Below are 15,801 nucleotides of genomic sequence, written 5' to 3' on the forward strand. Positions count from 1 at the left end.
TCAGTTTTAATTTAACTGTCTTCTTCACATCCACTCATCATCATTGCTCACTCCGGCAAGAGAAGAAGCGACTGACATAAACTAAAACACTTTCGCACGTCTCTGTCTCTCTAATCGCCGGCGATGGAGAGCTTCGCACTCCACTCCCTCTCCACCACCGCCACTTCCGCTTCATTCTCCCACCATCCCTCACGCCAATCTCTCCTCCGCCGTATCTCATCGAGATCTCCGCCTTCATCAATCTCCCTCCGATCTCACTCCGTCAAACCTCTCGCCTTCCCTCTCCTCAAACCAATCCACCGCTTCTGCACACGCATCGCCGCCGCGCCACGCGACGACTCTCCTCCCCCTCCTCCTACTCCTCCTTCCGAATCTCCGTCTCCTCAACCGCCGCAAGGAGCGAAGCTAGTTCCTCTAATCCTCTCCCTCTCCGTCGGTCTAATCCTCCGATTCGCCGTCTCTGTGCCGGAAGGAGTCACCCCGCAAGGCTGGCAACTCCTCTCGATCTTCCTGTCCACAATCGCTGGCCTCGTCCTCAGCCCTCTCCCCGTCGGAGCTTGGGCCTTCATCGGCCTAACGGCTTCGATCGTCACCAGAACGCTTTCCTTCTCCGCAGCTTTCTCGGCATTCACGAGCGAGGTTATCTGGCTGATCGTCATCTCCTTCTTCTTCGCTCGTGGATTCGTCAAGACGGGTCTCGGCGATAGAATCGCTACTTACTTCGTGAAGTGGCTTGGGAAGAGCACTTTAGGGCTTTCTTATGGACTTACGCTTAGTGAGGCCTTGATTGCTCCTGCTATGCCTAGCACGACGGCTAGAGCCGGTGGCATTTTCTTGCCGATCATCAAGTCGTTGTCGCTCTCTGCTGGAAGTAAACCTGGAGATCCTTCTTCGAGGAAACTAGGGTCGTATCTGATCCAGTCCCAGTTCCAGGTTTGTTCTTGGTTTATGCCCTTTGGTTGATGTGAACAAAACATTGTGCTTGGTTATTAGTGTTTGGGAAACATAACCTTTGATGCCCTTGAGGCTGCTTTCTAGTTTCGTTGAGCTTGACATGTATTAAAGTATGTTTCTTGCAATGTTCAAGAAATCATTAAGGTGTAGTTAGGCCCCTGATAGAAAACAGTTTAGGCGCCTTATAAAAAACTATAGAAAATTATTGGTTAGGCGCTTTATATAAAGGATTATTCTTTAGGCCCGATATTTTTTAAAATCGTTTTGGGAAAATTGTTTCGTTTATATCCGATTTGCCGTCTAAACCAATTTTTAGATCAATTCTTCGTGTTAGTAGTTGACACGAGAGAAGGTGCCTGTTCTTGAGCATTTGAATTTGCAGCAATCCTCAAACCGAACAAGTCTTCCTTAGTTGATATTTGCTCATCTCTATGTCTGTTTTGTGATCTTTGACAGTGTGCTGGAAACTCTAGTGCTCTTTTCTTAACTGCCGCAGCTCAAAATTTGCTGTGTCTCAAGTTAGCGGAGGAGCTTGGAGTAGTGATTGCAAACCCGTGGGTTTCTTGGTTTAAGGCCGCGAGTCTACCTGCAATCATATCACTTCTTTGTACTCCACTTATCCTTTATAAGCTTTATCCTCCAGAGACCAAGGACACACCGGATGCTCCTGGTATTGCTGCATTGAAACTCAAGCAGATGGGTCCTGTTACTAAAAATGAATGGATCATGGTCGGTACAATGCTTCTTGCTGTCACTCTTTGGATCTGCGGGTTAGTGTTAGATATGTATCCTAAGTATCGGTTAATTATACATACTCATGGTTGATAATGTTATATATGCAGAGAGACTCTGGGAATACCAAGTGTTGTAGCTGCAATGATCGGTCTCTCCATACTTCTTCTGCTTGGTGTCCTCAACTGGGACGATTGCCTTAGCGAAAAATCAGCATGGGACACATTAGCTTGGTTTGCTGTCTTGGTGGGCATGGCAGGACAGCTCACGAACCTCGGTGTTGTGTCATGGATGTCTGATTGTGTAGCCAAAGCTCTCCAATCTCTTTCCTTGAGCTGGCCTGCTGCGTTTTGTCTTCTCCAAGCAGCTTACTTCTTCATCCACTACCTTTTCGCGAGCCAGACAGGTCATGTTGGAGCTCTCTTCTCGGCTTTCTTAGCTATGAATATAGCAGCAGGTGTTCCAGGCATATTAGCTGCACTTGCTTTAGCGTACAACACCAATCTTTTTGGTGCTTTGACTCATTACAGTAGCGGTCAAGCCGCTGTCTACTATGGAGGTAATATCTTATGAACAAGACGCTCTCTTTCTCTTTAAATTAAAATCTTTAACTTTTGTACAATTTATCATTTTTGCAGCGGGTTATGTTGATCTACCTGATGTATTCAAGATTGGATTCGTGATGGCAACCATTAATGCGATCATCTGGGGAGTAGTTGGAACTTTCTGGTGGAAGTTTTTGGGTCTCTATTGATAACAATTATTGAAATCAGCAAGAAGCTGCTTGTAACGACGGTACAAACTCTTTGTTCATCATTTGGTTTTGAGGGTAATTTTTCCTCATGAAAAACACGTTAACCCTCCAATTAACTCTTTTATCACTTTCATTTTGTTAGTACCGTAACAAACAAGAAACTACTAAAATAATGCTACAACCAACACACAAAATAATTGCTTCTTCAACAAGAAAATTTGGACAAATAATAGGGAACCATCGAAGCTGCAACGTTATTGCCTGCATTACAACGAAATGAATTTAAAAGTCAATAAAGGGATTTGCAACAAAGCCTATTGACTACTAAAAAAAAAAAAAGGAGACTTGAGGTGTAAGGAGAACGTCTTATCTTTTCCTTCAGAGGGACATAGTTAGCTCGGGTCGGCTATAAATATTGGTCTGCTCATTCTCAAAGACCGGGTAAGAAGCAACAAGCGTGTCCTGAGCACCAATGTAAAGCGAATTGTATATCTTCCAGTACACTTCACGGACTTTGCGAGCCGGGTGAAACAAACCCTGCAGACAATAGTTCAGTATAACTGCTCCACCTAACGCAACCCTCATTCCTTCAATGGCTTCCATCACAGCGTTGATGACGTGAGGAGATGTCTCGAAAATGTTGGGCCAGATCAAGTTAAGCAAGTGAACCAAAGCGTCTTCACAACCCAACCCAGCTACACCTAGAGCCATGTGTTTAACAGCTGAAGCCGCGGTTTGTCTGTGAACCAAATCTCTGTCCATGAGCGCGTCTTCGAGCAACGGCGTGACTGCGTATATGTAATCCTTCCCCATTTCTCCAATGTACTCGAAGAGGAAAGAGAGGGATTTCAGGACACCGTTTTGGACGTTGAGCTCTGGGACTCGGTACTCGTTCACCAAAGCGGGTAAGACGGTAAACGGAGAGCATGTTTCAGCGACTATGGCGATTGCGACTGTGGTGCAAACACGGTTCTGGCGTTCTTGGACTCTGAGATTGTTCAGTAACGTGGCTAGCACGTCTTGTGGTCCAATGGCTTTGGCGATGTACCCGAAAGTGTTGACAGTTGCACGGCGAATACCTTTCTTATGAGCTTTGAGCATTTCAAGAAGCTCGAAACAGATTCTCATCCATTCTCTTGCTGGAACAAACTCAGCACCACGATCAGCAATCCTACCAACAAGATCGATACAATTCTCTTGCACTTTCTCGTGTCGGTTCTTCAAAATCGGAGTCAGTCTTGGAAGCAGATCCTTAATGGGAGGCGTCATCTTTGTCATACCAATCACGTTGACGATAGCTTTTGAAGCTCCAAGAACTGATCCCAAGACTTCAGGGTACTCTTCTCCAAGATACTCGTACAGGACAACACCGAGATGTCCCATCAACTGTTCCTCTCCGCACTGCTTCATAACAACAGCGATTCTAGAGATGAGATCAGCGGCTTGCTGTCTTACGTTTGCACTCTTGTAGGTTAACCTCCACTTGATGGTGCCACAGATCTGAGGAAGGTAAGGCTTTACTCGCTGACCAAGTCCATTCACTACAGCACCGAACCCATTAAGCATCACATTAGCATCGTCGTTTGTCTGTTCTTGGAAAGCATAAAGAATGCCATCTATGAGCAGCTCCTCCGATCTCGCAACAATATCCGATGCTCCCAAGTTTGTGACAACCTTGTCAATGGCTTCCATAACCATACGCCGGTACAATTCACTCTCATCTTTAAGTCCGTTAACCAATCTTTCCACGATATCCGCAACACCAACCTTGTTCGCAATCTCAACAGTAGTTTCAACAAGCGACTTATAGTTTCTTTTATCCAGAGCCATTCTCTTAACCCACAAATGTTTGAAAAACTCAGGCAGAACATCGCTGCGGATGTAATCCGCTTCAACACCTTCGGTACTTGCACACTGTTTCACCACCTTGAGTACAATATTCCTCATCTCTTCATCAGGCGACTGGAACTCCCTAATCAAGATCACCATCACTTCTTTTGTAAAGTATCTCGCATACCCAGCATCCATCAAAGGGATGATAAAACCAATCGCCTTCAAGAACGCAGCCAAGACTTTGCCACGGTGAGACCTAATACCTTTCCACAGAGGTATAAGAACAGAGTCGAAGCTCTCAATACCATAAGGAGCAGAAGCCTCGGCGAGAGCAGCCAGTGACAAGGACGTAATAGTCCTAACCTTCAGGTTTTCATCACTGAGACCGTGTTCGATAAGTTCTACTAGAGAATTCAAGTGAGGCAAAACGGCACAGCCAATTAGTATGGCAATCTGCTGCACAATCTTGATTCCAGTGTGTCGTGCCTGCCATGACTTCTTACTCTGGCAAACAGCTTTCAGGAACGGCAATAGTGCAGGGATTCCAAGCGCCGAAGCGACCACAGCGAAAGCTCTCGCTGTTGTGTTCCTCACGTATTCATCAGCGTTATCAATATCCGGACGCATAGCTGCAATCATGGTGGCTAAACCAGCTGCTTTGCTAAGGTTAGAGATAATTTCTCTCCCTTCTGCACGGGCATAATAATCGTCATCGATCAACAAAGGCTCAATAACAACGAGAATCTTGTGGACGTAGGGCCGTACAAGCTCATCAAGTTTGTACAGAATCCTATCAATCACTTTCACCAAAAGATGCCTCTCTTGATCTTCCAAAGTGGGTTGCATGAGCAAGGGCAAGATTTTATTAAACAAAGGACCAGCGCCAAACTCACGGGCCTTATCAGTAAGCTGCCTCAAAGCTGTTTTCCTCTGTGCAGGCGTTCCGTTTTTCACCTTCAGCAACAGTGCCATTATCTTGCGTTCTTTCTGCTCATCAGGAGACAGTTCTTCTTCCTTCTCTTCATTCAAGAGCGCTCCGAAATACTGATAATCCTCTGGTTTCATAAACGGCAGCCCACCGGGAAGTTCCGGGGGAACATCGTACTGCTGCCCGCGGTTTTCCTCGGGAATAATGTAGCCAGGAGTTGTCATGGGTGTCGGGGTTCCTATAACCTTCCTAGCAGGGGATCGAATGGGAACATAAGAAGCAGGCTGGTTCAAAACCTTGTATCCTTTAGGAAACATGGCGTCAAGCTCTTCATCACTCATTGGCTTGTTTCTCTCTTCAATTTCCTTCTCCCACCTCGCCTGATTGTACTGATCCGGTGTCATAGCACCAAGCAGATTAATCTGAAATGGAGTGAAACCAGGGGTGTAAGTAGCACTCCCCATAGTGGCTGGTGTCTCGTCCCACCTAGAACGCTGACGCTTCGGGGTTGGAGTTGCATAACCTTTGGGAGTCGAGTCCCAAGTAACACCTGAAGGAGTTGCATCGGAATCAGTCACACGACCAGGTGTGGGCTCATCCCATCTGTTCCTTCTTCCAACAGAAACTCTCCCTGGAGTTGCATCCCAAACAGAATCTGATGCTTTAGCTTTCTTTGAAGAGGTTTCAGCACCACCGTCTTGCTCCCACCTGTTCCTCTTCTTGGAATGAGCAGAATCTTTCTGTTTCTTGGCAGCTTCTTCCGCAAGCTTCTTCTTCTTAGCAATAAGCCTCAAGGTTTCCTCCCTCTCCCTCTGCACAGCCGTCTCCCTCATATGATCATTATAAGTTCTAACACTCGGATCAGGCGTCTTCTCTCCCATAGCAAACGGATCAACTCTATCCGGAGAGAGAACCCGATTAAGTCTCCTGTTCCGGTACTCACCCTCGCGCTCCGCGATAGTCTGTCTCGGCTTGAATCCACCGTCGTCATCATCATCTTCGCTGTGAAGACGAGCCACCTCGTTGAGGATAGACTTGGGAGCGGTGAAGGAGGCGAGACGCTGAGCCACAAGCGACCCGTGGGTGTCGAGATTGGGATCCTCCTCGTCGTTTGGTGCGATGGAAGTCGAGTAGGAATCACGTTCGTTGCCTCCGTAGAGATCACGATCGAGAGTCACAAACGTGAGGGAAACTCCCTCGCGTTCTGCTTCTAACTTCCGTCTCTCTTCTTGAGTTTTGGCGATCTCGGGGTCTATATTCGCCATGATAGAGATATACTCAAACGAAAGCTGCTTCCTCCAAGAACAACTACAAGAGGAGCTTAGAATTGAGAGAATAGTAAACAAAGCGAAACAGAAGATGATCCGATGAAAAAGGCACAAGAAGAACTCACCCGAGTATCGAAAATCGCCTGCGGTTGAATGCGGAGAAAGTTGAGCGCGATAACGAGAAGAGAGAAAGAACTAGGGTTTATAAACATGCAGGAAATTAATGGAAAGTTGGGATTTGAAGTGATTGGAACCGACTTTGCGAGTCGGTTATCAGGTTCGGGTCTAATTTTGACTTGAGCCCATAAACTTTTTTTATTTACTTAGGTTCATTCATAAAAGCCCAAAAGTCTTATTGAAGATCCAACTACGTCTGTTGACCATCATTACGTTCTCCCGTTTCTTACACCTTATCTATTTAACATCACAAGGGCACCTCCTCGTGATGTGCGGAATTCGATATATCGGTTTTTATGAAATATATAATTTTATGTAAATTTTCTTCTATCTTCAGTTGGTTGCAAGTGTGATTATGCTAAGAGAATGAAATTGAATTTTCAATTACCATAATTTTTTTTTATGTCAGAGTATCTAATACTGTAAAAAATAAAATTTTAACTTTAAGGTAATCTTATTCGCTAAAAATATATTTGCAGTTGTTTAGGACAATATCATTGCTACTATTAGTATTTGTTGTTGTTTTTTTATATTTATGTTATACTTGAAGATTTATTTTTGCTTTATATTATGTCAGTAATTTGTTAAAGATAAATTAAAGCAAATGTAAAACACACCAAATAAGCAGAGGAATAGTATGCCTTGATGATTATATATTTATACTTACATAAAATTTTAAACTGGCTATAGAATATTATCCACAAACAAAACTTATACGACCATATATTATTATGTACAAAAATATTATAAATCAACAAAATACATATTAAACTAACTATTATTTTAAAATTATTTTATTACGCTATAGTACATGTTAGTTAATAGAATAACTATATATAATTTTCGATATTTGTATTAAATTTTTTTGTAAATTTAAAATATGAATATATTAATATCTCAAATTGATGGTAAAAGAAGACTTTTCTTATAAATTATTTCATCTAATATTTAAATATTAAAATTAAGAATATATTTATAACGTAGTGATAATAAAATTTCTGAAGTTCAAAACAAAACTTTTTAAAAATTAAGTAAAATAATTAATGTACACAAATTTAAATTTTTTTATAAAACTAAAATTATCTAGTTTGTGGATATAAATATAATTTCTATCCAATTATTTTTTTGAGGATAATATTGCACTCTAAACTAAACCCGGTTAATATGAATTGCACTCGCATCCAAAATGTGCAATTTTTCTATATATTTGTTTTAGTTTCAAAATCATAATAATCTCTCAAGTTTCAAAATCATAATAATTCCCGTATAATAATACACTACATCTACTTATTATTATTATTTTTCTTTTCCTCAGACTAAAAACTAAAACATATTATAAGCACATTTTTTCCTTTTTAGTCTAATCCACTATTACAATATTTAACAGAAATCGAGTACTATTTTGTATCTGTAAACATACGTGTTTAATATGTATGCCTAAACATCCTATACAATCAATACTAACAAACATATAATCTCTGAATAAGAATATTTTTCAATGATCCAAAAAAACAATTTTTGGATGTTTTAAAGATACATAAGCAGAACAAACTCGATGTCAAGCGGCGTCGATAATGTTAGATGTGCTCGTGATTGAGCAAAGATGACGACGTCTTATGTTACTCCACTATCTGCCTGTAACTCTAGTCTTTCCCTGTTTTATCTCTAGACCTTAACTAAAAGTTGTTTAAAAAGATTTTAGAGTATTGTTAGGATATGTAGTGGCTGCGATGGATCTCTATATATATATATATATAAACGCTTATTGATGTGCATTAAAGTGTCAGTTACATACTACTTGTATGTATGGAAATGCGAAGAGATATATTCATTTAACAAAGTGATGTGTTTTGAATGCAGTGACACGTGTCGCGACGACAGCCTTCGACTTTCTGACGTGGCATCCTATGTTGATGGCCTAGGAGTGAAGAAAACTCTTCTTTATATATATACTAGGGTCGGCCCGCCCTACGGGCGGGAAGTTATAAAAAACTATTTTACATAAATTTATATTAACTCTGTGAAGCATTTTTTAAAAAATTGTAGATTGTAAATGATATTATAAACAAACAAAAAAATAGAATTCAGAGATCATGTTATTATCTTTAATAAATATTTTTAGACTAAATTATAATGACAATAGCTTTCATTATCCTATCGAAGAACAATCTAATATAATAGGATTAATGATGCCCTTTATGTACATATAATTATGCCCTTTATGTACATAGTTTTATGCAATGATCATACCAGAGAAATATGCTAAGGAATAGCTTATATTATGTAAGGACAAAATAACGTTTTGCTAGTGTGAGTAACTTAGTCTGTGTATGTTTTAATTAAAATGTGATGGTTTTCTCCTAATGAAAGTAATACTTCAATCTCCCTGCTACTCTTTAAATTGAAAAAACATATTGGAAATTTATGGGTAAGTTATTGAAAGACTGTAACTGTTATTAACATATGTATTATACATTATTTTATTTGATTAAGACAATTGTGGAGGTCTTACCTTTGTGTACTACCAGATTTTAGTAGTTTAAACCAAATGTTATGGTTTGTAGATATTGCTACTAAATTTTAGTTTGTGTTACAGTTATAACTAAGTTCTACTAACTTAGTAGCTTGTTCGTCATTCTACTGCGTAAGTTTTCCGTAAGAGTTTTTTAATCTTCTTAAGCTCTATTAATTTAGGTTAATGCTTGAAGTCTACATACCTCTCGTTCCTAACATGTTTCGTTGTTTGGTAGTTGATAGAATAAACGTTATAATTTTACAAAAGTATAAAGGGACGAAGGAAAAAATATTATCCCAAGTAAATGTTATCATCATACAATATTCATCAAACACGAAATCATCCGGCTGACATTTTAAGAGAAGTGAGAAAACAACATCAGAAAGATCATTTGCATCTTCCTAGATTATGATGCCAAACTTCAAATTCTTTACCTCCTTTGTGATTCCTCTCCCACTGAAATCTTGACCAAGACCTTGCACATAAGTGTGAGAGTGTCTGATTCGTACTGAAAATCAAGCTCAAGCTTTAAATTCAATTTCCCTTCATCTTATGGTCACACTGAAAAGAACGCAAGAACAAAAATAAATCACATACGGTCATAGCATTATCTTATGAAAGCAGAAGAAGATGCTATTGCCAAGTTTAAACAAATAAACTAAACAACTAAATGCTAAAATCATCAAAACACCTATGAGAAGAATTTTGCAAGTAGAATAATTGATTAAATCAGATTGTATTAAAAATATTTTGATCATTAGACAGAGCGTAAAGAACGAAATCAGAACCTTTGATGGGGTATGTTTTAAGGAATAAGACATTCAATAGCTAGGGTCCAAGAATTGTCAAGACTGGTGTCGAATGTTTGAAGGACACTTTCTGAGTTTTTTATAAGTTAATGAGAAGATTAAAATGATGATTTCCACGGGACATAGCATACCTTTTATCAGATATGTTTGAATGTGGTGAACGTTGGACGGTGGTTTGCATGAGTGTCGGCTGTAGTACATGAACAAACCGAAATAAAATATACAAACGAAACGGTAATTAATGATTTGTCATTTCTGTCGGTCCAGTTTACAGCAGTTTCCTGTCCGAGAAGAAGTACCGACCAATAAATGAGTTTTTAAGTCTCAAGATGGCACTGAGCTAAAAGGAAGTTTTTTTTCTCTCAAATCAAACCAATAACATATAAAAGGAATTCACCAGAGATTTTGATCACGTTCATGTCAGCTAAAGCATCAATGAATAAATCAAGAAAATTATGCACACCTTTGGATACCATGTTCATCCCCATAGCACCACCAGCGTTACAACTGAACCTTACGTACGCATTTTCCCTGCCAATGTACAGTGAATACCATGTAGCCTCACAAATCTAATTGACCTGCATCCACAAAATCACTCCTTCGTCAGTAAAAGTTTCGATCTGGAATCAAACCACCCAACAATCGTAAATAAAGATCACATCTTGATGGACCTGTTAAATATGATTTGGTCGAAAAGAAGAGCGAAACTGGCGCTGGTGCCGAACGATCCCGGCACATGTTCCATTCACCTACTATTTTTCTCCTCATTATCCCAACATGAAAAAAGCATCAATTCAATTCATTTTCCTAGAAAAAGAGAGAGAGAGAGAGAGAGAGAGAGAGAGAGAGAGAGAGGAAAAGGTTCTCCATCCATACCTGTGATGACGCCAACTGTACTATGCTTCCTTTTCTTTTTTTGAAGCCACTTTCTCCTCTTTGCATCTGTAAGTAAAGTAATAGCACACATTGAACAATCAATCACTCATCTCCTTATACCTTATCACAAAAGCAAAGCAAGAAGCTTACATAACATGAATGCATAACTGAAATAAAGATTTGAGCTTTAGAGGATCTAACCAGCAACTATTACCGAATCCCACTCTGTTTTGCCTTCTTTTCGAATTGTTTCAGATCCCAATTTTCATTAACTCACTGAGCATCTTGAAACAATGATTTCCGTTGTGGTGATTGGGAAATCAGTCTCGTCTCCTCCATTATCAGACACGGAGGCGCTTTTCGTTGGAGATTTAGTCGGCACCTCCTTTACATAAACAGAAGCTCGCTTTGGAATCTCTACGGTGGTTGCAGAAAAAGTACCAGAAGTGGGTGTTGACATACCATGGTAAGAGAAAGCTCAAAAGATCGCTACCATAAAACTGTAAAGCGCTGATCGAAAAGAAACGACATCTATTTTTATAAAACTCAAAGAATCATAACGCTCCCGTTACGGATCTGGAACGTCATCGCCTCCGCCTATCAGATCGAATCGAGACGGAGAAATCAAATGTGACCTTCATCGCAGTGCTAGGGTTTCGGGCCTTTCGGCAAGTCGTTGTTGTCCCTGGGCCGAAAACCATTTCGCGAAGCAAGGCCCAATAGATGAAATCCAACACTCCGCGTTTCATTAAACAGGTACACGTGTCAGCCGTTGGGAGAAGGAATTTGTGCGCTGGCATCCCATGTGGCATAGCTGGGAGTGAAGCAAAAGGCTACTTTATATAATTAGATATACTAGCGAGATATACTTTCCTTGTAAACAAGATTATTATTTTTATATGATTTATGTTTTATGTTTACATTTGCAAGAGATGTATATGAGATATAATAGGTTCCTAATTTAAAATTAACCAAAAAACTAATTTTTACTATTAGCATAATTTTTTTTTTTCTCTCTCTATTCACGCTACGGGGGTGTTACTAACCAAAAATACATATATATATATATATATATCAGTTAAAGAGTATTTCAAAATGTTTAGCTTACTTAAAATTTAAGGTGATATTAACTTTCATTGTATTTGTTTTGTTGTTCTTTTTATAGACCATGATCATCTTAATATTAAAATGTTCATGAATACATAATAGTTTTACATATTTTATTTTTTTTATTCTACTATAATTATGATAATTTTGATAATAAGTAAAATAATGTTTAATACAAAAATTTTAGATTATATTTTTTCTTATGAATATTTTAAAATTTATGTCTTTGATATTATATTATTAATTATGTGCTAAAATATTATTTTAGGTTGATTTCAAATGAAACATTATTTTCATATATATATATATTTGAAACTATTGTTTTTCATATCGTATTAGTTTTAGGATGTGCGGTTGGACGAATTTTCTTTCAAATGTGTCAACGTTGTGATTGTTTTTTATTATGTTAGAAGGTGCCATTTGTCGAGAAGAGAGTATGTATGTTATAGGAAGTTAGTATTTGGAAAAAACTACAACGCTTCAATTTCATGTAAGAACATATTTAGTATTCCACACTCAGCTCATTCGTTCAATGTTCTCATTTTATTGTGATATATGCAGACTCAAACTTAGAAGTATAATAAGAATAATGTATTTTATGTATATATCAAAACTCAGCCAATTTTGGAGACACAGAAGCAGCCAAGTTAAATAGAGTTCACAGTCCAGTAGTCGGTACGGAAAAGATGCAATTGAAATATACTCATAAATCACAATCATGCATACTCACACATGATTATATATCTATAAGTGTATGCACTAACTTTTGTATCCTTGAGATCAGGGCCAACAACCTTTTAGGGAACCACAATAATGAAAAATCAACACTAAAATGTTGTAAATTATTATGAGCTAAAGATAAATAGATTTTTTAAAGAAAATGTTGAATAAAAAAAAAGTCATATCCCCTCTTCTATCGTCTTCCTCTTTTCTCTTATTCTCTCGTTATTCTGTTTTTCATCTCATTTTTTCTGTTTCTTATCACTTTTCTATCACAGTCCGTTAAGTACAACCTTCGGCTTAACACATCTTTTTTATCACCTTTTTGTGTTGTTTATCAAGAGAAATGAACTGATGATTTTGTTGGAAGAAAACCTTCATATTTATAATGGAAGATTAACACAAAGGAATGAATGAATGGATTCATTGAATGTGAGATCGTGTGAGAAGTAGATAGTAGGTATTAATGTGAAGGGTAATGAAGATGCATGGACCAAGTTAATTTCCATAACGGCGCCAGATTAAAGAAATCTATTCGGCTTCTAACTGACATTGATCGGAATCGTTCGTCACCGGTTGGATTTCTATTGACAGTTGACTGAACGATAATTGTTGCTCGACATCCACTTTTCCTAAGTTTCATATACAATTTTTTTAGAGAAGATGTATTTGGACCGTAGTAAACACATAAAACCCATTAAACTCAAGAATTAATGAAACATTGACTTTTGATTGACTGTGACACGTGTCGTCACCACAGACACCGAATTAGTGACATGGAATCTGATGTGGATGGTCTAGGAGTGAAAGAAACCCTTCTTTATTTATATAGATAGATAGATATAATATATTATAGATAGCCTCTTTCATAGCATACAAGACAGTAGAATATCAAAATTCACTACAAAAAAAGTTTACATTGATAGCACATTGTTATAGCACGTTTTACTGAACTGCTATCGTTGATGATTTATAAATTTTCGTATTATATAATAGCGTTAGATAAACGCTATGATAGAGAAAAACCTAAAATATCACTTAATTAATGCTATTTAAAAAATTAAGTGAGCGGGAATATAAAATCACTGATTCCACCAATACTCAGCGGAAGAATGACTTAAGCGCCAACGACATTATTTAAGCGGCTTCAGTAATGCTATCAAAGACGTATAATAGCATTTTTCTAACGCTAAGAAAAGCTATTTGAACCCTAAACCCTAAACATGGTTTTAAACGCTAAATTCTATAGACAACCCTTAAAACTCTAATATTTTCATATTATAACTTCAAAACTTAAAACTATCTCAGAATTTAATATTTTTATCTTAAATTTTAATTTCCTCAACACAAATATTAAATCTTCAATCAAACTCTTTTATATCTAAACACAATTTTTACTTTTCAAAATTCTTTAATTAGTTTATAACTTTAAATTCATTTTAACATTTATAACCTCTAAACTATAAAAAAATAATTTCCAAACCCTATATCTCAACTCCAAACCCTATTCCCCAAACCCCAAATATACTTCAAACCCTATGTACTATACCATATATATATAGTTTCATATCTTAAATTCAAACCTTAAACCAATGTTCTAAAATCGCTAGGTGGTAACTAGGTGCTTTATAGAAGACTAGCGACTAGGCGGATTATTCGGGGCATAGGCGAGGCCTAGGCGTTAGCAAATTATTGATTTATTTTATATATTTTATACATTTATAGGACATATTTTAGTTTTTAAGTTTAATTATAAAATTATTGTGATGAATTATCAAAATTAGATATACAAAACAGAAGAAAGTAGACAAATTTGTAGATTTGTAATAATATTATTGCTTAATTTAATATATATAGACAATTTTAGATCGATTTTAACCAATTTTAACCGATTTAGAACATTTTAATCCAATTTGAGTCATATAAATCGGTATAAATCGGATTTTAAGAAAATCGTTTCAGATAGGACCGAGTTGCCGCCTAGGCTGGGGCCTAGGCGCCGCCTAGACCGATTTTTAGAACCTTGCCTTAAACTATAAATCCAAACCATACCCTAAATCATATACCTTAAATGCATACTAAAATCCTTAAAACTTTAATTTTTAAATATACAAATCTTATTGCTGTAGTATATGTGAAATTAACATTCAAACTTAATATTTATAATTTTCAAGCCTTATACCCCAAATATAAACCCTAAACCAAATACTTCAAACCTTATATCATAAAGACTAAACTTTATTTCTAAATCTTATATCATAAAATATCTAAATTTATTTTAAATTTCAAATCCCATATTTGTGCTTCTAACCCTTATTATTTTCTAACTCTTACTTACAAAAGTAACAAAATATTAAAAACTAAATAAAAAATAGAAAGCTTGCTTCTGACTGGTCAAGGCACAAAGGGAAGGATTGACTTTGATTAGCCATCCACCGTTGATATGAAAAATCGTATGGTCACAAAATAATCAATTAATCAATTCTTTTTTTTTCTTCCTCTTAATTAATCATTTCAATACAAATAATATAATAAAGTGAAATGTTGAGATTGGTTAATATTTGATGACAAAGATAGCTAATTTTAACCATTGATTATTTTGATCCAATGGATCTAATTCACTCTCCTCCTTGTCCTATCATTTTCTTTTGGTCTTCCTCTCACCTCCAGACTCTCACGTTTCTCTCTTCTCATCTCTTCTGAGATTTCATTTCATCTTTCTACTCTTCTTCTTTCTTCACCATAGCAATCCTTATTCTACAAACACAAACCATCATCACAGTCACCTCGTCTACCACTACTTCTACCTCACCCACCATCACCTCCGCCCGACGCCACCATCACATCCGCCGCCTCCTCCTCCTTGTTCCCCACCTTCGCGGACCACAATCGCATCCTCCTCCTCCTCCTCGTTACTCAACCACAAGCGACCATCTTCTCCACTACCACCACTGCTTCTGCCTCAATCACAATCGATTCTTCCTCTACCCCCATTACTCTCTTTTATCTTCTAATCTCAAAGATTTTTGTTTCACATTTTTTTTTTCAGATCTAGATTCGTGAATGGAGATGTGAGACTGGAGATGACGAACAGAGGTCTCAAACAAACGTAAAGAAGTATTCACAAG

General features: G+C 37.7%; 2 protein-coding genes and 1 long non-coding RNA gene across 8 annotated transcripts; 1 reads left to right on the plus strand and 2 right to left on the minus strand.

Annotated features, from left to right (window-relative positions):
* Positions 1 to 2: 2 nt before the first annotated feature.
* LOC106335108 (dicarboxylate transporter 2.1, chloroplastic) lies at positions 3 to 2,552 on the plus strand. The gene is made up of 4 exons (XM_013773535.1): positions 3 to 933; positions 1,411 to 1,724; positions 1,797 to 2,245; positions 2,325 to 2,552. The coding sequence occupies exons 1-4, from the start codon at positions 124 to 126 to the stop codon at positions 2,438 to 2,440; spliced, it is 1,689 nt and encodes a 562-aa protein (XP_013628989.1). The 5' UTR covers positions 3 to 123; the 3' UTR covers positions 2,441 to 2,552.
* Positions 2,553 to 2,658: 106 nt separating this feature from the next.
* On the minus strand, positions 2,659 to 6,656 carry LOC106335107 (splicing factor 3B subunit 1-like). The gene is made up of 2 exons (XM_013773534.1): positions 6,595 to 6,656; positions 2,659 to 6,509 (listed from the first exon to the last, which is right to left on the minus strand). The coding sequence occupies exon 2, from the start codon at positions 6,464 to 6,466 to the stop codon at positions 2,819 to 2,821; it is 3,648 nt and encodes a 1,215-aa protein (XP_013628988.1). The 5' UTR covers positions 6,467 to 6,509; positions 6,595 to 6,656; the 3' UTR covers positions 2,659 to 2,818.
* Positions 6,657 to 9,432: 2,776 nt separating this feature from the next.
* Positions 9,433 to 11,633, minus strand: LOC106333438. Of its 6 annotated transcripts, none has more exons than XR_001268373.1 (6): positions 11,048 to 11,633; positions 10,847 to 10,912; positions 10,642 to 10,733; positions 10,434 to 10,548; positions 10,102 to 10,251; positions 9,433 to 9,722 (listed from the first exon to the last, which is right to left on the minus strand). It is a non-coding gene; the product is annotated as an uncharacterized LOC106333438 (long non-coding RNA). The 6 variants fall into 6 exon arrangements; XR_001268374.1 differs by having other exon boundaries at positions 10,102 to 10,548; positions 11,048 to 11,231; positions 11,309 to 11,631; XR_001268371.1 differs by having other exon boundaries at positions 10,102 to 10,160; positions 11,048 to 11,628.
* Between the last annotated feature and the right edge of the window lie 4,168 nt (positions 11,634 to 15,801).

This window comes from Brassica oleracea, chromosome C3 (genome assembly GCF_000695525.1).
Source record: "Brassica oleracea var. oleracea cultivar TO1000 chromosome C3, BOL, whole genome shotgun sequence".
Classification (NCBI taxonomy): domain Eukaryota; kingdom Viridiplantae; phylum Streptophyta; class Magnoliopsida; order Brassicales; family Brassicaceae; genus Brassica; species Brassica oleracea.